The sequence below is a fragment of the Myxocyprinus asiaticus genome, chromosome 48 (assembly GCF_019703515.2).
Source record: "Myxocyprinus asiaticus isolate MX2 ecotype Aquarium Trade chromosome 48, UBuf_Myxa_2, whole genome shotgun sequence".
NCBI classification, from domain to species: Eukaryota; Metazoa; Chordata; class Actinopteri; order Cypriniformes; family Catostomidae; genus Myxocyprinus; species Myxocyprinus asiaticus.
In genome coordinates, this window is record NC_059391.1 from 29,371,470 (window position 1) to 29,395,027 (window position 23,558).

General features: G+C 40.6%; 1 protein-coding gene across 4 annotated transcripts in view; it reads left to right on the plus strand.

The window, feature by feature from the left end:
* Positions 1–23,558, plus strand: part of LOC127437096 (unconventional myosin-IXAb-like) — a 90,371-nt gene that overhangs the window by 52,213 nt on the left and 14,600 nt on the right. For 3 of the 4 annotated variants that reach the window (XM_051691757.1, XM_051691758.1, XM_051691759.1), the window contains exons 12-35: positions 3,473–3,594; positions 4,472–4,613; positions 5,131–5,326; positions 6,379–6,492; positions 6,806–7,025; positions 7,112–7,151; positions 7,424–7,546; positions 7,909–7,989; positions 8,098–8,208; positions 8,298–8,420; positions 10,431–10,580; positions 11,551–11,855; positions 12,248–13,324; positions 15,026–15,107; positions 15,269–15,469; positions 16,263–16,369; positions 16,588–16,691; positions 16,765–16,985; positions 18,087–18,203; positions 18,298–18,486; positions 18,574–18,621; positions 18,788–18,899; positions 20,473–20,534; positions 21,862–22,054. In XM_051691757.1, coding sequence (XP_051547717.1) covers positions 3,473–3,594; positions 4,472–4,613; positions 5,131–5,326; positions 6,379–6,492; positions 6,806–7,025; positions 7,112–7,151; positions 7,424–7,546; positions 7,909–7,989; positions 8,098–8,208; positions 8,298–8,420; positions 10,431–10,580; positions 11,551–11,855; positions 12,248–13,324; positions 15,026–15,107; positions 15,269–15,469; positions 16,263–16,369; positions 16,588–16,691; positions 16,765–16,985; positions 18,087–18,203; positions 18,298–18,486; positions 18,574–18,621; positions 18,788–18,899; positions 20,473–20,534; positions 21,862–22,054 — 4,240 coding nt within the window. The remainder of the gene's footprint in view (positions 1–3,472; positions 3,595–4,471; positions 4,614–5,130; positions 5,327–6,378; positions 6,493–6,805; positions 7,026–7,111; positions 7,152–7,423; positions 7,547–7,908; positions 7,990–8,097; positions 8,209–8,297; positions 8,421–10,430; positions 10,581–11,550; positions 11,856–12,247; positions 13,325–15,025; positions 15,108–15,268; positions 15,470–16,262; positions 16,370–16,587; positions 16,692–16,764; positions 16,986–18,086; positions 18,204–18,297; positions 18,487–18,573; positions 18,622–18,787; positions 18,900–20,472; positions 20,535–21,861; positions 22,055–23,558) is intronic. The other variant, XM_051691760.1, reaches the window with a different exon arrangement.

A 23,558-nucleotide genomic window follows, 5' to 3' on the forward strand; every position in this document is an offset into this window, starting at 1 on the left:
GCGCTCGCCATCGATTGTGTGTAGATTGCATCACTGTATTACTGTAGTAATATTGTAGTAACCATGTTTTTTGGCAGAAACCATAGTTTTAGTACAGTTAACAATGGTGTTACTACAGTAATTTGTTGTTAATATATAGTAACCGTGATTAGTTTTGAGGTTACTGTAAATTGACAACAAAATACCATGGTGAAACTGGTTACTGTAGTAAAACCAAGGTTATTTTTTCTAAGGTAAGATTTAGGTTAGGTTTAGGGGTAGGGGTTAATGTAGTGTGTCTGTGGGACACTGCAGTGATCCCCATATTGTATGTTATTATCTAACCCTTGTGTGTCAATTTAAAAAAGTTACTCGGAGGACCTTAGAGGACAAAAATGTCCGTGTCAAAAAACTGGCATACTAATATTATATATTAATATTATTTTCCACTTTCACTGACTTTCACACACACACGTTTCAATACACATATACAAAACACACTCTGACATCCATACCAGCACACACACACAATTTTAGCGGCATAATTTATTCAATTGTCCAGCAGTGCTCTATAATACAGCAAACAGAAAATAGGGGAAAAGTATGTATTTGCTCCATAGGCTAAACACGAGAAAAATGGCGCCATCTGGTGGAAAATATTAAAAATGTAAATTTTGAAGCCAGGGCTCCAGAATGAAAGAATAATATAACAGAATTCATGATTTTATGTTTTAATGGCACTGGGATCAAATATTGCAGTTTTAATGGGTTTCAATGGGGACATTTTTTTCCTGAAGGTCCTGAGTGTAACTATTTTGTGTACACAGTGTATTATAGATGTATTATAGGAACTGAGGTTGAAATATCATTTATGAAATATAAAATTTATGCCGTTGGCATTAACACAGCCAAAATGATCGAAAAAAACAAAAATGAAAAAGACAAAAATGTCCTGAAGGTCACACAAGGGTTAAATATGTGTGCAAATAGCATCTGCCATATATTATACTTGTTGCACTCTAATCTCTGTCTTGGATAGTATTTTTCTGATGCAACTGAAACTTTGTATTGCAGCACTTTTCGTACTATTGTCTCCTTAAGATGAATCGCTTGTGTTCTATTCTTCCTCTTTTTGGAAGTCGCTTTGGATAAAAGTGTCTGCCAAATGAATAAATGTAAAGTATCTTTATTTTAGGGCCTTTCTCTGTTGTTCAAATAATGGCCACATCATGTAACTAATTTGATTAAAAAAAAAAAAATGTAAGTATACTTATACGTTTTCCACTTGCGCTACACGTGACGCAAATTTCGTCATCAGCACAGGACGCGCGGACAGTCCGTGTATTTGCGCATCACAGGCGCCTACACCTGTCGTTGACTGTGCTAAAGAGTATCACAAAGCAGTCATAGTGTGCATTTTGCGAACTCATCTGTCCGAGCTCACGGTCAAACGAGTATACTTTGAAAGGCTGAGTACAAAACCGTGCACGAGATGGAACGGCACGCAAAAACAAAGTACACCCTAGCCTTAACTTATGAACTCTCTCTCTCTGTCTGTCTGAATGTTTTCTTAATGCGGTACATGAAATTTACAAGCACACAGTACATGTATGTTTTGTGAGAGGGAGAAGAACGCTGCCTTTTTAAATCAGCTTGTGCATGAACTCAGTGCCTAGCTAACATAAACTGTTCACTTTAAGTACGGGCTGGGCTGGCGTGTTAAGGATCCCCTGTATCTTTATGTGTAGTGTCGAATGTCTTTGTTATACTGCTATTCGGCTGAGTCGGCAGCGACAGTCACAAGGGTACAGCGCTATGTTAGTTAAATGGAACAACGTTTCATCCATTCCCACCCGGACTCTTATCTTAAGTTGGTGTTTATACTTTGAACGGTGGCCAAATCAAATATTCAAAACTCCCCGCTGTAGTGCCCAGGGCTCGAGTCCAATATTTACACTCTCGCCGCCAAACGCTCCAACATTTGTCCATTTCTGCACGCTACTCTGCTCATGATTAGCGAAAGATCGACACGCTGAGCTAAGATGACAAGTGCTGTACAGCACCCCTCTCACTTCAGTGTAATCTGACAGATTATAAATCTCAGAGCTGTTTGCACAGGTCAGAGTCACTGTTTGCCAGTAATAATAGTGGTTATCAATTTCAATATGGTATGTGTATAAACTTCTGATTTGAAACAAATTTTATTTTATTGGTTCGCAACACTGTATCCAAACTGTTTCCACTGACGGAGCAAAAATGCATCAAATAAATGAGCATATTGTGTCATAAAATGTTACTGAATGTTTACTTGCTTCTTAATCGCATTCAGTGAATTCCAGTGCAACTACTATCTTGCTCATGTGATATTGCTTAGTTAAAAAGTTGCCAAATAAAACAGTTGCAATTCTGTTGACCTACATTTTGAAGTGGGAACCGGGTTTACAACCAAAAGACTTTTAATTCAACACAACATAAAACTGCTTTTCAGCATAACAAAACCATAATGCACGCACAGCTCCGTTTGCTCTCTCATTCTGATGACTTTTCAGTCCAACAGGTGGAATGCACACATTTGGCGGCTGCGTGCACCTCTCTCTCTCGAAATGGCATCTCTGGCTGCTCTTTATCCCTCTCCCGGCTGATTGCGGTAACTCAGTGCCAGGCGTCCATCCTAACGGCCCAGCCCTGCCCTCCTCCTCATCACATACCCCCAACACCTGATTCAGGCTGGGGAACCAACCGGCCTGACTCACTCCCCCCCCCCCCTGGAGGGGAGGTGTTGCCCTTTCGGCCGTCCTTCCGCCGGCTGGTCTTCCCCACCTCCTGGGAACATGAGTAGGATGAGGGGAGGGAGAGGGGAGAGGGAAAGAGAGTGGGAGAGCCCGAGAGAGAGAAAGAAAAAAAACTCCGGTTACCGACCACGGCGCTATTCAGTCATCGGACAGCTGCACAGCGGTCCTCAGCGATGCCGGGCGATGGCACTGGAACCCTAAGCCGTCCCTTCTGGTAGCCTGCTGATGAACCGCTCCAGTACCACCGGATTGATCGTCTCCTCGGCGTCGCGATCCTCCGTCAGCGGCGAGGGCTCTCCGACGGCGTGTCTTCCTCCAATTCCGGGTTTCGGCACACACACAACTTCATGCATCTCTCTCTCCCCCAGTATGCCGCTGTCTACTCTTCTTAAATACTCCCACCGCCCCTCACTGGAACGCGAGACCGGTGTGGCACACGGGTGGAACTCGTTCACCACTTATCTTCTCGGCCTTGCTCTGCCCAGACGCTGCTCGGCCCCGCCCTGCTCGCCACACTGCAAAAAAAAAAATAAAATGATTCGTGTTGACATTTCCTAATGCAATATTCTAAACTTCTATAGAACAATCTAATAATATATATTTTGTATTGTTAATAGGTATTGTTTGTTTATAGTGAACTGTTGAGCAGGGTTTGCTTGAGTTGAACTTATCTGATATTTGTGTGATGTTGATTCATTCAGGAGGAGTATCGATCAGAGGGCATCAGCTGGCACATGATCGATTATATCGATAACACGGCCTGTATCAACCTGATCAGCAAAAAACCCACAGCACTACTCCACCTGCTGGACGAAGAGTGCAAGTGTGTCTCACACGTTAACCTCATCTAAGCCAAAGCATGTTAAATATGACAGAATATGATGAGAAGTTATTTGTCAGTACCATTTAGCAAACAAGGAAAAAAATGCTTATTAAATGAAAAATATTTTATCATTATTTATTTACCAAAAAAATGATTATAATTGTAAATGTTAAATTATTAATAAAATAATAGGTTGAATTAATGAGTAAAAATAATAATTTAAAAAAATATGTATTTTCAGTCGACAGCATTTGTGGCATAATATTGATTACCACAAAAATGTATTTTGACTCGTTCCTCCTTTTCTTTAATAAAGCACAAATGTGTGTTCCAGTGAGACACTTACAATGGAAGTCAATGGGGTCAATCTGTAAACATTAAAATACTCACTGTTTCAAAAGTATAGACTCAAGACATAAACAATATGTGTGTTAACATGATTTTACTGTCATAAAATCACTTACTAAACACATCTGTGGAAAGATAGACATTTTACAACTTTGTTGCCATGACGATGTAACGCCATAACCATAAAAGGACTGTAAAACAACTTCACAGTTCATATAATACACCAGTTTTAACAGAAGAATTAATGTAAGTGCATTTATAAAATTATAAGCGTCACATTTCTGCCTTTAAACCCTCCAAAAATTGGCCCCATTGACTTCCATTGTAAGTGTCTCACTGGAACACATATTTGTGCTTTTTTTAAAGAAAAGTAGGAACGAGTTGAAATTTATTTTTGTGGTAATCAACATTATTCCACAAATGCTGTCGATTGAGCTGAACTTGTACCGAACCCGGAATATTCCTTTAAATGTCTAAATTATTATACTAAGAGCTCGTGTCCAGCTTTTGTTTTTTTGTTGGTTTGTAGTTTTCCTCAGGCGTCGAATCAAACTCTGCTGGACAAGTTTAAGCGACAGCACGAAGGAAACAGCTACATTGAGTTTCCTGCCGTCATGGAGCCGGCGTTCATCATACGACACTACGCTGGGAAGGTGAAATATGGCGTCAAGGTAAGAATCGACTGTTTTCAGGGAAATTAAATCATCATTACAGATCAGATCGTTGTCATATTGGTTTCCCGTTGGTGCCATGTGTGTGATTAACTGAGCGTATGTGCTGTATACACATCACACGCATAGACCACTTCCAGTGACCTAATTCTGCGGTTTAATCTGATTGGTTGGATTGGCCTCCAGCTGTGAGTGCATTTGGAGCACATGTTTGGCAGGAACTGTTAAACCTAAATGCCACACATTTTCTGCACATATTAAGCAGATGGTGATGTGCCGGGACAGGTGGTCTGTCTGTGTTATTTGTGTTTACTGGAAAGTTTAGAAACTGATGTGACCATATCAACTACATATAACAACAGCTGCTTCACATAAACAATCAGGACAGGCGTTCGTGTGTGTGTGTGTGTGTGTGTGTGTGTGTGTTTTAATGCATACTGATACTGTAATATCCTGTAAACACACAAACTGCTTCAGTTCAATACAATTACTCATATGTTTGTGATTTGTCATGCAGGATTTTAGGGAGAAGAACACCGATCACATGCGTCCGGATATCGTGGCGCTGTTGAAGAGCAGTCGGAATGCGTTTATCTGCAGTCTGATGGGAATCGATCCCGTCGCCACGTTCCGCTGGGCCGTGATCCGGGCATATTTTAGAGCCGTCGTGGCCTTCCGAGAGGCGGGGAGAAGATACAAGGAGAAAAAGACAGGCGAGTTTATATCTGAAATGAAAACTGGCTCATGTAATCACCCTGAACTTGTATGACTTTCTTCCATCGAACACAAAAGGAGATGCTTAGCAGAATGTGCATGCAGCGTTTTTCCATATAGACTGTAAAGCTCCTAAAATCACCAAAAAGCAACATTGAAATGCAGGTTCTATAATGTGTGCACTGACGTCCTGTAATGCAGCTGTGAGGCTCAAATGCTCTCAGACACGTCACACAATTACGTTAGCATGCATTAACAACCCATGATGCAACTCAATTATTCATTGCCAAAGAGACCATGTGAATGTTCCAGAGGAATTCTGGAATAATTAAATATGCATCCACGGAGACAGAGGAGAGGCATGTGTTTTAGATGCTAACATGACTCTGTGTGTGTGTGTGTGTGTCATAACTCGCACACATTTACTCACTGCGGCCGCTTTGTCCTGCGGTGACAACAAGCACACTTAATCCAAGTCATTTCCTTGGTATTTTTATTCACACTTTCATTTATTTTTTTTATTAAAGCAAATATATATTTATTGTTATTATTAGTTGTTATTATAATAAATATTATTATGATAATTTATTGTATTTATTTATGCTTATTTTATGATTTATAGTAAATGAAATATATTTATTTTTAAAATTAATATTTCATAAATAAAATAAAAAATAAAAACATAAATATTAGGGCATTAATTCAGTGCCATTAATTATATTAAAAATGAATGTGTAAAAAAATATTACAAATATTACGCACAATATTTAAACATTATATACTGAATTATTGTTATTTGAAGGCCTTTCTCAGGAAATATTTATTAATGCGATTAACTGCAATTAATTAAATCGGCAGCCCTAATAAACATAAATACTTGCAAAAAATAGTGTTTTATTACATTTTATATTTTTTATATAATTTTAATGTCTAAAATAATATCAAATAAAATATTTACTTTCTTTAAATATTTATTATTGACCTTTTTCATGTATAAAATAAACATCGCTGAGACGTTTCACTACATTTACACACTCTCTCTGATCTCTAGGCTCTGATTCTCCAGTTCAGAACCAGAAAAGTGTGGACAGCTTTAGTTTCCTGCATCACCCCGTTCACCAGCGGAGCCTTGAGATCCTTCAGCGATGCAAAGACGACAAACGCAGTAAGACGCTAATCGAAACCATTCTAACTAATCCAAGCATTCAGTGTTTCATGTGGAGCGAACGGCAAATGGATCCCCAACTCAAAAATGGGAAAGACAAGCTCTGCAAAATAATTTGGATGTTTTTTTGCCGATACCAGCAATTTCTTTTATTGATCTGGTTTGAGCGCCTGTGTCATCCGTGTTTTTTTGCATAAATGCTGTCCTGTCGGTTGTAGTTCACAGCTGCTAGAAATTATTTTAACATCGAAAAACAATTATACACATCACCTTTCAGGCTGTATGTATTTGAGGACTCGCTCTCTTTTGACAGATTCGTGTATCAGCCGGAAAAATCCACGCACTCCTCTGTCAGATCTTCAGGGCACCAACACGCTCAGTGAGAAATTGAAGGATGTCCGGGATGGATTCTTGGGCTGTCACGTTCATAGCTCGAGATCGGAACGAGTCTCCTCTTTCTCCCATGAAGAGGAGGGAATTTTCGTAAACAGCATGAATAACAAACTTCTGGAGAGAGCTCAAGGCATCCTGATGTTAGTGAGAACACGAGTTATAAGTTCGTTTCACTCTGTGTTTAACGTTGTATTCATCTTTTCTCAACTTCTTCTATCCTCCAAAGGCGAAACAAGAACTTGAAGACGAAACTCAGTCTCCCGAAGGTAAACATCCCTCTCGATTTTCATCATCTTACATAACTTTCCCCTGATACGGCCACATGTTAATGCAGTGTTTTCGTTAAGGACGGTCTTAAGTCCATTGCACGCTGCCCCAAAAATCATATCATCATAATCTTATGCTAACATGCACATGCATGCAAGGTCAGTCACATGATTAATAATGATCATTATGTGTTATTATTCAGGCATCTTGCTATAAACATCCCAACGGTTTAACTAACTAACTCAGCAAAGCTGTTCTGTTGCATCTGCAGCATCTGTTGGACGTGAAATCGTTGAAGTATCTGAGCAGTTTGACGCTTCACGACCGCATCACCAAATCCCTGTTGCATCTACACAAGAAGAAGAAGCCGCCCAGTATCAGCGCCCAGTTCAACGTGAGAACTCGCTTAACCGGGGCAAAAATCATTTTAATACGTGCTAATTCATAATTTGACACTGTGAGTTTAGTTGCCCAAAATATTTGCTCTGACAATGATTTGGTTTGATGATTCTTTACTATATGAAAATTTGGTCGCAATTCGATTCGGCTCAATTTGATCATTTTGGTGCGATTTTGTAATTTTCCAAAATATGTTGGAAGACACAAATGTTACTGGAGGTGCGAACAATTCAATGCACCAGTTTTTACATTGAGATGAAATTGGCTATTTGTGCTGTTTCCTCAGTGAAGCGTCGCTACATTTATTTGGCCTTAATCGAGTTTATCAGTGCTGTAATATTGACTTCTGTGATACAGGTGTCTTTGAACAAACTGATGGAGACACTGGGACAAGCAGAGCCATACTTTGTGAAATGCATCCGGTCAAATGCAGACAAGGTACAGTTCATATTTCTGTTCATATACAGCAAGTTTGACTGCATCACTTGAAGAGTTGTGTTGTGTGTGTTTGATAGAAGTTTGATTTGATTTGTTGCTCTTTTGTAGCTTCCGCTGCGTTTCAGTGACGCGCATGTATTGCGACAGCTGCGCTACACTGGCATGCTGGAGACAGTAAGAATACGACAGTCTGGATACAGTGTGAAATACACTTTTCAAGTTAGTGAAATGCACACATTCACCGATAAACAAACACGTACAATATAGTCCGAGTGGATCATTTGAACGAAATCCTCGTCTGTTTTCAGGATTTTGCACGTCATTACCACGTGCTATTACCGGCTGGATTCTGTGCCACTCAGGGGGGCATCAAAGACTTCCTGCAGACTTCTAACCTCGAGTCAGACGGGTATCAAGTGGGCAGAACCTTGGTAACGAACATTTCCTTCTTTAAAAGGTTTTATTCCCTGTAAAACTGCATGTTACGACAAGTGGATTCTTGACACTGTAAAACGAATTCTGAGATCTATACTTGAAGTATTTTGTTTGTTTGTGTCTTTCTCAAATTCTTTGTCTTTCTATTGTTTGTTCAATCTCTCTTTCATTCGTTTCAGCTTTCTTTCATTTGTCCTTCCTTTTTTATACATTCTGTTGGTTCTTTTTCCTTTAATCGTTTAATCATTAATATTTTTCACCTATCCTAATTTTTTATCTTTCATTGTTTTTCCTTTTGTCTGTTTTTGTCTTTTTTTTTCTCCATATCTTTGTTTGCTCTTTCATTTGTTTGTTCATTGAGGTTCTCGCTTGTTTGTTTGCTCTGTCTTTCATTTGTTTTGTTCATGTGTTCATTATTTCATTGTGCATTTGTTCTTTCTTTTTTGCTTTCATTTGTTCATTCTCTCTGTTTCTCTCTTTTGTTTGCACTTTTGTCTGTTTGTCTGTCTTTTCTCCTAATATTTGTTTTGTTTTGAACGTTACAACGTCTTTTCTTCCTTTTATTCTTTCTTTGGTCCTTGCATTCTTAGTTTGTTCTTTGTTTTCTTTTGTTTCCTCAATTTTAATTAGTTTTATTTAACTTTCATTTCTTTCGTTTGCTCTTTCCTTAATTTGTTCACTATCGTTTGTTTGCTCTGTCTTTTTGTTTTGTTCATGTGTTCCTTCATTATTTCATTGTGCATTTGTTCTTCCTGTTTTTATTTCATCTGTTCGTTCTCTTTGTTTCTCCTTTGTTTGTTCTTGCTTTTGTTTGTTTATTTTGTCTTTTGTACTTTCTTTTCTCCTTACATTTGTTTGGTCTTTATTTTTTCTTTCTTTACAACAGTGTATGTTCTTTCTTTGTTCCTTGCATTCTTCATTTGTTCTTTGTTTTCTTTTGCCTGCTAAATTTTTCATTTGTTTATTTTACATTCATTTTCTTTTGTTTGCTCTTTCCTTCATTTGTTCACTATCATTTGTTTGTTCTGTCTTTCATTTGTTTTGTTCATGTGTTCCTTCATTATTTCATTGTGCATTTGTTCTCTCTTTTTTGCTTTCATTTGTTCATTCTCTCTGTTTCTCTCTTTTGTTTGTACTTTTGTCTGTTTGTCTTGTCTTTTCTCCTGATATTTGTTTGGTCTTTCTTTTGAACGTTACAACGAATGTTCTTCCTTTTATTCTTTCTTTGGTCCTTGCATTCTTCATTTGTTCTTTGTTTTCTTTTGCTTGCTAAATTTTTCATTTGTTTATTTTACATTCATTTTCTTTTGTTTGCTCTTTCCATCATTTGTTTGTTATCGTTTGTTTGTTATCGTTTGTCTGCTCTGTCTTTGATTTGTTTAGTTCATGTGTTCATTATTTCATTGTGCATTTCTTTTTTGCTTTCATTTGTTCATTCTCTCTGTTTCTCTCTTTTGTTAGCAAAACAAAGAGAGAGTTTGTTTTCTCCTAATATTTGTTTTGTTTCGAACGTTACAACGTCTTTTCTTCCTTTTATTCTTTCTTTGGTCCTTGCATTCTTAGTTTGTTCTTTGTTTTTCCTTTGTTACCTCAATTTTAATTAGTTTTATTTTACTTTCATTTCTTTTGTTTGCTCTTTCCTTCGTTTGTTTGTTATCGTTTGTTTGCTCTGTCTTTGATTTGTTTTTTCACACGTTCCTTCGTCATTGTTCTTTTTTATTTCATTTGTTCAGTTTCTCTTGTTCTTCATTCTGTCTGTTTGTTTTGTCTTTTGTGCTTTCTTATATTCTTTCTTTATTCCCTGCATTCTTCATTTGTTCTTTTTGTTTTCTATTGTTTGTTTGGTTTTTTAGTTTTTGTTTAGTATTTTTCATTCATTTTCTGTCATTTGCTCTTTCCTTTCGTTAGTTATCGTTTGTTCTTTCACTGGTTCTTGCTTTGTTTCTTTGTTAATTTGTTCTTTCTTGCTTTCATTTGTTCATTCTCTTTTGTTTTTCTCTCTGTAGGTGTTTTTGCGGGAGCATCTACGTCAGAGGCTGCAGGATGAACTTCATCAGGAGGTTTTGAGGAGAATCGTTTGTTTACAGCAGAAGTTCAGAGCTCAGCAGGAGAGAAAACGTTTCTGCTGCCAGAGACGAGCTGCGAGGGTCATACAGGTACATGAATGATCATGAATGCGTTATAAAAAGCTGCCATTGACAACTCATTGTGTAGCATTAAAATAAAGCAATGAGCCAAGAGAGGACACAGTCACAGTGATTTTACCTCAATTAAAGAACTTGAAGAGGAGTTTGAGACAATGATCTATTTTATTTACCAGAATTTAACTAGAACTAAATGTAGAACTTCAACTGGAAGATAAATGACCATTGTACAGTTCTGTCCCAATGCTGTGCCCCCTTATCTATTCTTATTTCTGCTGGGAAAGAGAATTGACTCTCCTCATAGGAAAACCTGCCCAAAACATTCATTAGACTGAATAAAAACAAGCCGAATCATTTTCAGCGAGTAGCCGGTATGGGACTGAGAGACAGGGACTCAGAGAGCACCCTTGAAGTTTGTCCTTCCTGTTCTTACTCAAATAAACCATCCTGAGTGTTTGCATAAACTACAGATATTCATTCTTAACACTTTGTACAGCAGACTTGAAAGACGTGAAGGTTTTCAAACTGACGCTGTTTTATGACGTGTTAAGGGAATGTTTTGATATCTGTGAAATACTCAAAGGCCTTTCTCTATTTTCCCCAAGTCATCCGTTGCAGATTTATCGGCTGCCAAAGCAAATTTTCAGCGGATAACAGGATCTGTTGAAAGAAGCCACATCTGTGAAGTCTGCGCAGAATGGTTACAAAACAATGTTTACCAGTGACATCCTATAGGCTGAGATGCGTCTTTCAAAAGACAAAGCTACTTTGATGTCAGAGGTTTTATAGGCAAATCATGCGATTCTTGATTTATTTTCACAAAGACACAGACATGTGGCAGCTCTTCCTTTTGTCTATAAGTACGTAATATGAATTTTCTGTATGTATGGAATAACCGGATGGCCAACTGTACTAAATTTGCCAATATGTGCATTATACAACGGAGCAGTATCTCTCTATGTCTTTCTCTGTGCCAATATAGCGTTGGTGGCGTGCATGTATGCTAACTCATGCTGACGAGAGTGCGCGTGAGTTGGAGCTCCAGCAGGGGGCAGTAGTGTGTCTTCAGGCAGCATGGAGGGGCTACAGAGCGAGACGACTCTATCTGCTACAGAAGAAAGCCGTGACGCTCATACAGAGACACTGGAGGAGATACATGCAGACGCGAGAGAGAGCAGCAGGACTCATACAAACGGCCTGGAGGACACATAGACAGAGATATCAGCACCAGTGCAGGGCGGCCGTCACCCTACAGGCGGCCTGCAGGGGGCATCAGGCACGACAGAGGTGAATTCTAGGTCTGGGCGTTATGACAGCATATATCTAGAACAGGATTAATTACGTTCTCACTGAAATTTCATGAGACACAACTGGCTGTCAGACACAACACATAAGCTACACATGCGCATTTTCATTTTAATAGACACACAACTTGCATAATTTTAGCAGTTCACCCAATTGACAATATCCAAATCATCCTGTTCATCTGTTAAACTTGCTATAGTTTACTTCCACGTTGGCTGATTCATAAGAGAAAGCTTGACGTATACTATATATAAGATATGTGGAAATTCAACTAAAAATTCTTGCATTGGTTTCTTTTGGAACAATTGTCCTTGTGTGTCTGAGGAGTCTTTTTAGCTGATTTTTACTTCTTATGTTACTGCTAATTTCCTAAGGTGCCGCTTTCTGAGAGAGCAGCGATTTAAAAGGAAAACCCTTGAAAACAATGTGGCTCCAAACACAATGACATCAAGTTTATGTGTTCCTCAAAACACAACCGAAGTCCAGGCCACTCACCTGGACAAACAAGAATCTGAACCAGACGTAGAGCTGCCACAGGCTGAGGAGAAGTTCGAGGAGGTACGAGAAAAGCAATCTGCCGAACCTTCAAGAACCGTGGACGACAGCACGCTGAAGAGCCGCAACAAACGAGAGAGCAGGAGGAAACGAGAACTCGAACAGGCCACTTTCAGTTTACAACTGCTTAAAGTCCGGTCTGGTTCATTGACCGGCACGGACCAGACTGAAGTAACGGACAACGCACTCACCTCTCAAAACCCTCTTACCAAACGACTCCCTTCCTCGCCTCAGGTGTCTCCAGATAGCCAAGAAAGCTTTGAGCTCCTTGGCTTTCACAACGAGGAGTTCGTGACATCTGAACTTCCTCCTCCGCAAGAGATGTCTGCTTCTGACAAATCCAAGCCAGTGGAGGTGAACCATAGCGAAGAGCCGTCCAGTCCATTTCAGCGAAGCCCAACGTCCTCCAAGCCTCGCTTCTACATTCCAGATGAAGACAGCTGTCCGGTCAGAACTTCTCCACGGATGCCAATGGGCACCAAGAGGGAGAAGAAGGAATCAGTGCTGGTCATCATCAGCATGCAGAAGGAGAACCCAGTAGACCAAACCAGCATGGAAGCTCTTCAAATACTGGAAAAGGAAGCTGAGGAGATGCCAACTGGTGCCCACCAGGAAACACTCTCAGAAGACAGATGGAATGGAGTGCCCTATTTAGATCATCCAAACCTGAGCCCAGAACCTCAAACCAATCATGGCCTTGTCACTTTGTCTTCGACCACTTCCAAACCCCTCCAGTTGGAACAGAGAGGGGCAGTGTCGGTACAGGAAGTGACATCAGAGCCTAGAAAGGAAGTTCAAGCTCAGAAGACGGTGATTCAGAGCATCAGTATCAGTATGAAGGAGAAAACCACGAATCTGGCCTTCTCTCCCAAACGCAGCCGACTCACCTTCTCCAAGTGAGTTTAGAATTTTACTTCCACTCATCGTTTTATTTATTTCAGTATTTGTAAACTATTCCTTATGTTAGCACTATAGAGCGCATCCATGGTCCAGGTTTCCATGACCATGGGACCTAAATCAGTCAAACAATCCAAATATTACAGGATTAAAGTAACATCATACTGTACGACTACATTCAGTTTCCTCACGGCCTCATACGCAAATAAAGCAATATTGACTAGACGACTTCAACGTCAATGTTTTCTGCATGCTACGTCCCCAACTAAACAATGATTCTAGTAAAGTAGCACTGTTTATTTTATAGAAAATAACGGTTTCCCCAAATCAGTTTCCCCACAATTACAGCATTTTATTGCAGTAGTGGCCACGCAATGAGTTCTCAGCTGTACTCTGCTCTGAGCGCGTTTCACTCGAGATAAGAGCGCGAGCGGTCAATTGCTCATGTGATCATCAGTGGCCGTCCGGAGAAGAGATAAGACACAAGGTGCTCTAAAGCCAGGAGCGGACAGGCCATAGGGAGACCCGGGACTTTTCCCAGTGGGCCGGCCACGAAGTGGGGCCGAATGGTCCGCGATAAGCTGAAATGGGCCACCGTGTTATGCAGAACGGGCCATAAAACGTCGCCGCGATATGCCGAAGGGGGCAGCGATATGCAGAAAAGGACAGTGAACACAGTCTTGTATCTTTGCCAGATTTTTTAAATACTGTTTTAGATCAAATCAAAGTTTGCATTGTTGTGATTAATCTCAGAGCTGGTTGGTTTGATTCATGGTGCACAACTTTATTCTGAAGGATTTTATGAAGTCCCTATGGAAAAAAATGTATCGAAAAAATACTTCCAGTGATGGCTGATAAAGTGGGCGAGAACTGTTGCGCTCTATTACTATGGCTATAACTGTAATAGAAATAGTGACACAGAAATTATACTGTACATAGTGAATCTCATGAAACCGGTCAGGAACATGTCACCCATAATTTTAGCCTGAAATCAAATCATATTAGGATCATTAAAAATAGGTTAATTTCTCCCAAAAATGTCTAATGCAGAAGAATTTAAAAAGAAAATATATATATATTTGTATATATGGTGGTGTATTTATACATCATGGTAGTATTTTTGTACTGTCTATAAGCTAATTTAAATAAAATATCAGCTTTAGGCATTTTTACTTTAATAAATTAAAAAAAGATTGTATTATAGTTATAGTTATATTTATGAGAATCACCATTGAAAATAGTGAAAATATCTAACAATGTAAAATGTTAAGATGCATTGCGCGTGCTGAGTGACTCCAGCCAGGCCTCCTAAGCAACCAAATTGGCCCGGTTGCTAGGGAGGGTAGAGTCACATGGGGTAACCTCCTCGTGGTCACTATAATGTGGTTCTCGCTCTCGGTGGGGCGCGTGGTGAGTTGTGCGTGGATGCCGCGGAGAATAGCGTGAAGCCTCCACACGCACTAGGTCTCCGCGGTAACGCGCTCGACAAGCCACGTGATAAGATGCGCAGATTGACGGTCTCAGACACGGAGGCAACTGAGATTCGTCCTCCGCCACCCGGATTGAGGCGAGTCACTACGCCACTACGAGGACTTAGAGCGCATTGGGAATTGGGCAAAAAAAAGATGCATTGCATTAATGAGAATTAGAGGGGCTGATCAATACGAATGTGTGCATTTACATGTCTGTGTGTTTTTCAGGTCAGATAAAGATCTTGTGAATCAGGAACGTTCTCTGGCTCTCCAAAGAGAAGCAGGATTCAGATCGTTAAAGAATAGAGAGGTGAGCGCAAACGAGTGGACAACAAAACACATTTATACTCCCGTGGTTGTTCGTAGAATTTTTACCAGTACCCTGTTATGTTTTATTTTTTATTCTGGCTTTGTATGCATTGTAAAAACAAAGAAGAAGTGTGTAATCTTTTTGACATCATGAACAATCAGGTGACCAGAGTGGGTCGTAAAAAGAAAGCTCGTATGGCAGGGACACGCTCTGATTTCCTGACCCGTGCCTGTAGCACTGAGGTCGACTCAGACGATGAAGATGATAACGAATTTGAGTATACGCCTGTACTCTCTCGCACACTACCCTTCCAAGAATCCCTTGATTCCCCTGACCCGGCCTGCCACAGTGACTCCGAGATGGTAAAAATGAGACCGGGAACCGTCTGTGTTCTCTCCCGAATGGAGCTTTGCACACTGATCCAACCACACAATGTTCTCCAGCAGATGCCAGTAAAGACCATCTGTCTCTAGAACATTATAAATCACGACCTACAATCTGAATTGTCTGCGAATAGCACATCATGTTGTTGGTGACTGAGAACTGACACGATGCTGCATCTTTGCTGTTAGTTAAAATAGCAGTGCAGAAAGCACAATCAATGTTTGATCGGTGTGCAAGGCCTGCTTATGACTGACCACAAATGTTGACCCCTCTTTGGGTCATTATTCCAACCTAATCTGACCCAATTTTCTAGATCAAACAAGACTAATAAACCTTAATTGCACTGTCTGGAAGAGTCTACTGCGTATCACTGCTATGGTTTAAACACAATCTGAAGACTCTTTCTTTATGTGGATTTTGGTGGATGAACTTCTCTCTGATCTTGAAACATGACGGGCTTCAATTTTTGGTTCACTTCTAACATCAAGGACTTTTTAGGATTGGTTAGAGCCTTTCAAGTTTACTGTTTGCAACTCATGCATGCAACTACCATTAACACGAACAGGACTGTCTCTCATTTACTCCTACTCTTGTTCACACTGTCTCTTATATTTTCCCTAATTTTTTCAGTTGTTAACTGGGTTGGTGAAATGTGAGTCCAGTATGGTATCAGTTTTCAGTACGGTTGTTTAAACTGAGCCTAAATGAGCTCTTCTGCTCTGAGATACTTGATAAATGCTGGAATGATTGGATTCTGCTTTCGGTTCCCAGTCTCAGTCGTCTCAGAAGGAGCAGAAGAGGATCCAGAAGACCATGTCCTCAGGAGATCTGGGGAAGATGGACTCGCTCAGGAAGTCTTTGTCCCACACAGACAGCAGGTCAGAGTCAGGGTATTTTTACAATCCTGTTTAATTGTCATATTGTACTTGTATTGTTTCATACTCTAATTTCACGCAATACAGAGTATACACAATTACATTTTGCATAAAGAAAATGAAGCCTGTTTTAGGAGTAATGGCAGTTTTGGGGTTTTAATGTGCTTAATTTCTTTAAGGTTTTATGAGATTCACCCACATATTCGTCATTTCCTCTACAGGGTCAGGGGCAAAATGCGGTTCTGGAGCAAAAACAAGCATGGAGATAAGAAGATGTCCACCAGGGGGCGCTCTGCTGACCCTGAGCTCACAGACAGCAGACATGGTGCGTGACGTCTACATTCTTATATCATCTTTCTCTCCGCATGTGCCTGTTTGTAATGTTGTTTCTTTCTCAGGATCTCCTCCAGGCAGCCCTCAGCATACTGGACTCTCTGAGCACGGACGGGACAGTAAAGAGAACCGCGAGCCAATGATGGGCTTGATGTCGATGAACAGGAGACGCAGTGTGAAAATCAGCAGTGTTTCTCTAGAATCTTCTGTGTGCCAGAACGATTCGCTCCACATTCTCTCCAGCACGTCCGACTACCGCAGCATGAACGACTTCCTCATGAAGAAGGTGTCCTTGTGTTTTTTGCAGTTCAACTTATGTGTTACCAAAGGCTTTAAGAAGGCTAGGAGAGGGGCCTGGGTAGCTCAGCGAGTATTGATGCCGACTACCACCCCTGGAGTCGCGAGTTTGAATCCAGGGCGTGCTGAGTGACTCCAGCCATGTCTCCTAAGCAACCAAATTAGCCCGGTTGCTAGGGAGGGTAGAGTCACATGGGGTAACCTCCTTGTGGTCGCTATAATGTGGTTCTCGCTCTCGGTGGGGCGCGTGGTGAGCTGTGCGTGGATGCTGCATAGAATAGCATGAAGCCTCCACATGCGCTAGGTATCCACGGTAACGCGCTCAACAAGTCACGTGATAAGATGCGTGGATTGATGGTCTCAGACGCGGAGGCAACTGAGGTTCGTCCTCCGCCACCCGGATTGAGGCGAGTCACTACGCCACCACGAGGACTTACAGCGCTTTGGGAATTGGGCATTCCAAACTGGGGAGAAAGGGGAGAAAATAAAAAATAAAAAAGGCTAGGAGAGTGAAGCAAGCTTAGTCATGTGATTTTCAGGTCATATTATGAATAAATAGACCAATCCCATTGTATACCAAAATGTCATTTTTTTTGTCCACCACTTCCGTGTTTGACGTGAGCGGTGACGTTGCCAAAGGATTGGTCTATGGACCCACATGCATTTGGCACGTTTTTTTGTGCCAAACCCTAACCTAACCCCAAAAGTTTTTTTTTCATGCACTTATTGGCTGTCACATTCGGTTTATGCAAGAATGGTTTTACACAAAATGTATATGAGAGTGGTCCTCTCAAAGAATGGTTTTACGCTACAATAGAATTGTCGCCATCATTTACGTAATCGTTTTTTAAACAAGTATCTGTTTAAATTGCTCTTAAGCCATTCTTGCATAAATTATTACATTGAGTTTACATAATTTATTAAATGGAGGTGAGAGAACTACAAAGTTTGTCTAATTAGCTGAAATATCTAGTAAACGAACATGTAAAGAGCGGGTGATGAGTAGAACTTCGTGAATGATGTCCGGTAGAATTTTCCAATACTGGACTGATTTTCCGATATGTAAATATTGCTGATATCGGTTTGGTAGATCAATGATCTGGATGCTGAGGATGGACAGAAGGACACACCGGTGGACGTGGTGTTTAAGAAAGCCTTGAAAGAATTTCGCCTCAATATCTTCAACTCTTATTCAACTGCACTCGCCGTGAGTTTCTGAAATGTAACATTTTGTCATGTCTTTGAGGTATTCCTGAAAGCTATTTCTTATGCACAAAATGCTGTTTCCCTCTTGCTTTCAGATGGACGATGGCAGAAGTATTCGTTATAAAGATCTCTACGCTCTGTTCGAGCACATTCTAGAAAAGAGCATGCGTCTGGAGCAGAGAGATTGGAGCGAGTCGCCAGTTAAAGTCTGGGTCAACACGTTTAAAGTCTTCCTCGATGAGTTCATGACTGAATACAAGCCCATGGATGTAACCATCAGTAAGGTAAAGCCTCTTTCTCTGGGTCCACGAACATTCATCCTCTTTAAAAACTCCTTTAACATTCTGCTTATGAATCTTCATCTTTTTCAGGCTCCCAAACCTGAGAGGAAGAAGAGACGGAAAAAGGAATCAGACACTGTAAGCCGTTTGATGATTTTCAACATCTCTTTCTTGACTATTTGATTGAACTGCCAGAAGTTAAGACATCTTAACACATTGGGTTAAAAATGTTATTAATAGGCAGTACACACTGTGTAGTATGCAGTATGCTATACTGAATACAGCTCTCTGCTGCCCTCTGCAGGTTGAGGAGCACATGGGTCACATCTTTAAATCCACTCAGTACAGCATCCCGACATACTGCGAGTTCTGTTCATCACTCATCTGGATGATGGACAAAGCGTGCGTCTGCAAACGTGAGTTTAACTCTTAAGTCTAAAGGCCTATTCACACCAAGCCCCTTTCTTCGATGCGAATGTTCTGAACAAGTTTTTGATTAAGAACAATGCATTCCTATGGCACTGTTCACACCGGGTGCGTGGATCGTGGAGAGTAGCATGAGCCTCCACATGCTGTGAGTCTCCGCGGTGTCATGCACAACGAGTCACGTGATAAGATGCGTGGATTGACAGTCTCAGGAGTGGAGGCAACTGAGACTTGTCCTCCACCACCCGGATTGAGGTGAGTAACCGTGCCACCATGAGGACCTACTAAGTAGTGGGAATTGGGCATTCCAAATTGGGGAGAAAAGGGGATAAAATAATTGTCAAAGCTTGCAAAGTTTATGGCATTGAATCTTTGAAAGATATTAAAGAATAGCTTCTGTTTGAAGCAGATTAAGACCTTTGTCAGCAGTTCGTTTTGCAAATTTGTCACAAATTTGGTGTGAATAGGGCTTAACTCTCTCAGCCTGTGACTAGTGAGTCCAGGAAATGACTCTTTTTCACTTATGTAATGCAATATCACAATACGGGACTGAAGCAAGAGTGTTTTCATGTAGAAAATTACAGCAGTAGGTGAATCTCATGAAATGTGTCAAGACTCAATTCCATCAATCATTTTTATATTTATTTATATTGATGCATTTGGCAGACACTTTTTTTTTTTCATACATTTGATCAGTATTTGTGTTATCTAGGAATCAAACCCTGGTGTTGGGCTACAGGAACCAGCATACTTTCAGAAAATACTATTTTTGTCACAATACAAAATAAATGTATTAAATACTATTACTGTTGTCATGACAACTAAACATATCCCCCCAATATACTTAAAAAGCTGTATTTCAAAGTATCCCAGTATAACACCAAGAATCGGGGGCCTGGGTAGCTCAGCGCGTATTGACGCTGACTACCACACCTGAAGTTGTGAGTTCGAATCCAGGGTGTGCTGAGAGACTCCAGCCAGGTCTCCTAAGCAACCAAATTGGCCCAGTTGCTAGGGAGGGTAGAGTCACATGGGGTAACCTCCTCGTGGTCGCTATAATGTGGTTCTCGCTCTCGGTGGGGCGCGTGGTGAGTTGTGCGTGGATGCTGCGTAGAATAGCGTGAAGCCTCCACATGCGCTACGTCTCCACGGTAACGCGCTCAACAAGCCATGTGATAAGATGCGCGGATTGATGGTCTCAGATGCGGAGGCAACTGAGGTTCGTCCTCCGCCACCCAGATTGAGGCGAGTCACTACGCCACCACGAGGACTTAGAGCGCATTGGGAATTGGGCATTCCAAATTGGGGAGAAAAATGGAGAAAAAAAACCCCACCAAGAATCAAAAGAATTTACTGACTCTCGGGAATGTAAAGTGAGACACTAAGTGTCTGTCTGACTGTCAGAGAGCAACATAATCTGATTTTGTCTTCCTGTAAATTCATCCCGTTTCATCTGGACATGATCAGTAACTGCTGCTTTCTCCTGTTTCTCTTTCTCTCTATTATTCTCATAGTGTGCTCGAGCAGTGAATGCTAAATGTGTTTCTTTGTCATTGTTCGCAGTCTGTCGTTACGCGTGTCACAGGAAGTGCTGCCTGAGGATCACCACTAAATGCAGTAAAAAGGTAAGAGCACTTTGAATGAACTTTCTGTGATGTCATCAGCTGTCTGTGGCTACATTTACATGCACCCACGTAATGCGATTAAGGCAACACTGCGATTAAACTGTTGCTCATGTAAACAGAATATTGCGATTACGTTAATAATCAGAGTAATGATAATCACAGAGATATGTGGAGGACTCCTATTTTAATCACTTTATACTGGCATGTAAACGCGTTAATCGCATTTCTTCCACTCTGACCAAAGTGCGCTTGCGCCAGTGCTGCAGACGGATGATGTTACGCTTTTTTTTTCTCACCCAATTTGGAATGCCCAATTCCCAGTGCGCTCTAGGTCCTCATGGTGGTGTAGTGACTCGCCTCAATCCAGGTGGCGGAGGACAAATCTCAGTTGCCTCCGTGTCTGAGACCATCAGTCCGCGCATCTTATCACGTGGCTTGTTGTGCGCCGAGATGTAGCGCGTGTGGAGGCTTCACGCTATTCTCCGTGGCATCCACGCACAACTCACCACGTGCCCCACCGAGAGCGAGAACCACATTATAGCGACCACGAGGAGGCTATCCCATGTGACGCTACCCTCCCTAGCAACCGGGCCAATTTGGTTGCTTAGGAGACCTGGCTGGAGTCACTCAGCACGCCCTGGTTTCGAACTCACGACTCCAGGGGTGATAGTCAGCATCAGTACGCTGGCCCCCGTTTGCTGACTTAATTGAATGTTGGTGAGATAAAAAGACTGTACACCGCAAAAAAATGGCAAGTATGTCTTCTAAATGAGTTTGCCCTCGCGGGCGGAGCACAACAACATCCAGCATGTGTGTTCCGATTCAAACAAGTGACTCTTATGAACCGATTCTTTTAGTGAATCAAAACAGACAGCACATCCAGTGTAGTTGAAAATGATTCTTATGAACTGGTTCTTTTAATAAATCATTCAAAAAGACAAACTGATTGACTAATTTTCCTTATGCCAAGCTGTATTTAAAGAGACATATTTGCAACAAGTTTTTTGTAATATTATTTTATAAAAAAGCATGAAAACATCACATTTCTCAGCGAATAATCAGAGTAATGGTAAGTAGCATGTAAACTGGATTGAAAAGGTTTCCCCAAATCATGTAAACATCTTATTCTGATTATTGCTTATACTCTGATTATTGCAATAATCAGATCATTGGTGTACATGTAAACATAGCCGGTGACTCCATGTCTTTGAATGACCTTTGTCTTCATGCCTCAAACTGTGTTACATTTGTCATATTTTCATGTCATTCATTTCTTCGTGTGTGTGTGTGTGTGTGTGTGTGTGTGTGTGTGTGTGTGCACGCTCAGTTTGACCCCGAGCTGTCTTCACGGCAGTTCGGCGTAGAGTTATCTCGTTTAACGAGTGATGAGCGAGCCGTGCCATTGGTGGTGGAGAAACTGATTAACTACATCGAGATGCATGGACTCTACACCGAGGGAATCTACAGGAAGTCTGGATCCACCAATAAAATCAAAGAACTCAAACTGGGACTGGACACAGGTGAGCTAGTCTGGCACAGCGCATGGATGAAATTCCACATAGTGTTTCTATGCCAACTTATGTTGCCAGTCAAATATGGGTTTAAAGATTGACTTGTTTTCTCGATGCAGTGATCTTGAAATTTCATTTTTGAATCGAGAATCGTTCATGTTGACCATAATCGATTTATTTGCATGGAAAAGTAATGCAAATAAATACAATCTTAAATAATGGAATTTTTAAAAGTGAAATATGGAACATTGGAATACTTTTGTAGTTATGCTCGGCTTTCAAATATTTTATTGGCACATTGTATCCTGTTGTAATCCAAGAAGACTGTACATGTATGTAATGTGTTTCCTTTCAAACTGCTTTTGGTGCAATAAACTCTTAATCTCTTAATCTTAAAGGGATAGTTCACCCAAAAATGAAAATTCTCTCATCATTTACTCACCCTCATGTCATCCCAGATGTGTATGACTTTCTTTCTTCTGCAGAACACAAGTGAAGATTTTTAGAAGAATATTTCAGCTCTGTAGGTCCATACAATGCAAGTGAATGGTGACCAGAACTTTAAAGCTCCAAAAAGCACATAAAGACAACATATAAGTAATCCATATGACTCCAGTGGTTTAATCCATGTCTTCTGAAGTGATATGATAGGTGTGGGTGAGAAACAAATCATTATTTAACTCTAAATCTCCACCTTTGACCAGCCCCGACCAGTAGGTGGCTGAAAGTGAAAGTGGAGATTTATAGTAAAAAAGGACTTAAATATTGATCTGTTTCTCACCCACACCTATCATATCACTTCTGAAGACATGGATTAAACCACTGGAGTCACAGGGATTATTTCTATGCTGTCTTTATGTGCTTTTTGGAGCTTTAAAGTTCTGGACACCATGAAATATTTTTCTAAAAATCTTCATTTGTGTTCTGCAGAAGAAAGAAAGTCAGACACATCTGGGATGGCATGAGGGTGAGTAAATGATGAGAGAATTCTCATTTTTGGGTGAACTGTCCCTTTAAGTATTTTATCTTTCTTTTTCTTGCCTAAAACACATTAGTGGTAGTGTAAGAATCCTATAAATGCATTTTAAAAAATGCAAAATTGACCCTTCGCTTAGCTCTGCCCCCCTTGGCTACCATTGCTCGCTCTGACAACTTCCCATAGGAATGAATGGGAGATTGACGTGAACGGCGCGTTCTTTGGCTAAATATTCTCTTTAAAGGAACTGATCAAATTCATATGTGCGCTGGAATAAAGAGTGACATTGTAAAGCATATTTATCTGACGTGTTTTGTAAAAGAAATTGTTACACAGGAATTTGATTGAAAACTGTGGAGACTGTGAATCAGAATCGAGGCAAATGATTATCAGTCACTTGAAAAGAGAAATTACGCACCTGATAACTTTAGTGTAACTAAACAGAACTGCTCATAACATCTCATAACACAATCACTATGATGCTGTGAACTCTTTAATTACCATCGCCTTTACCAAGAACTGAATCAATACGTAAAT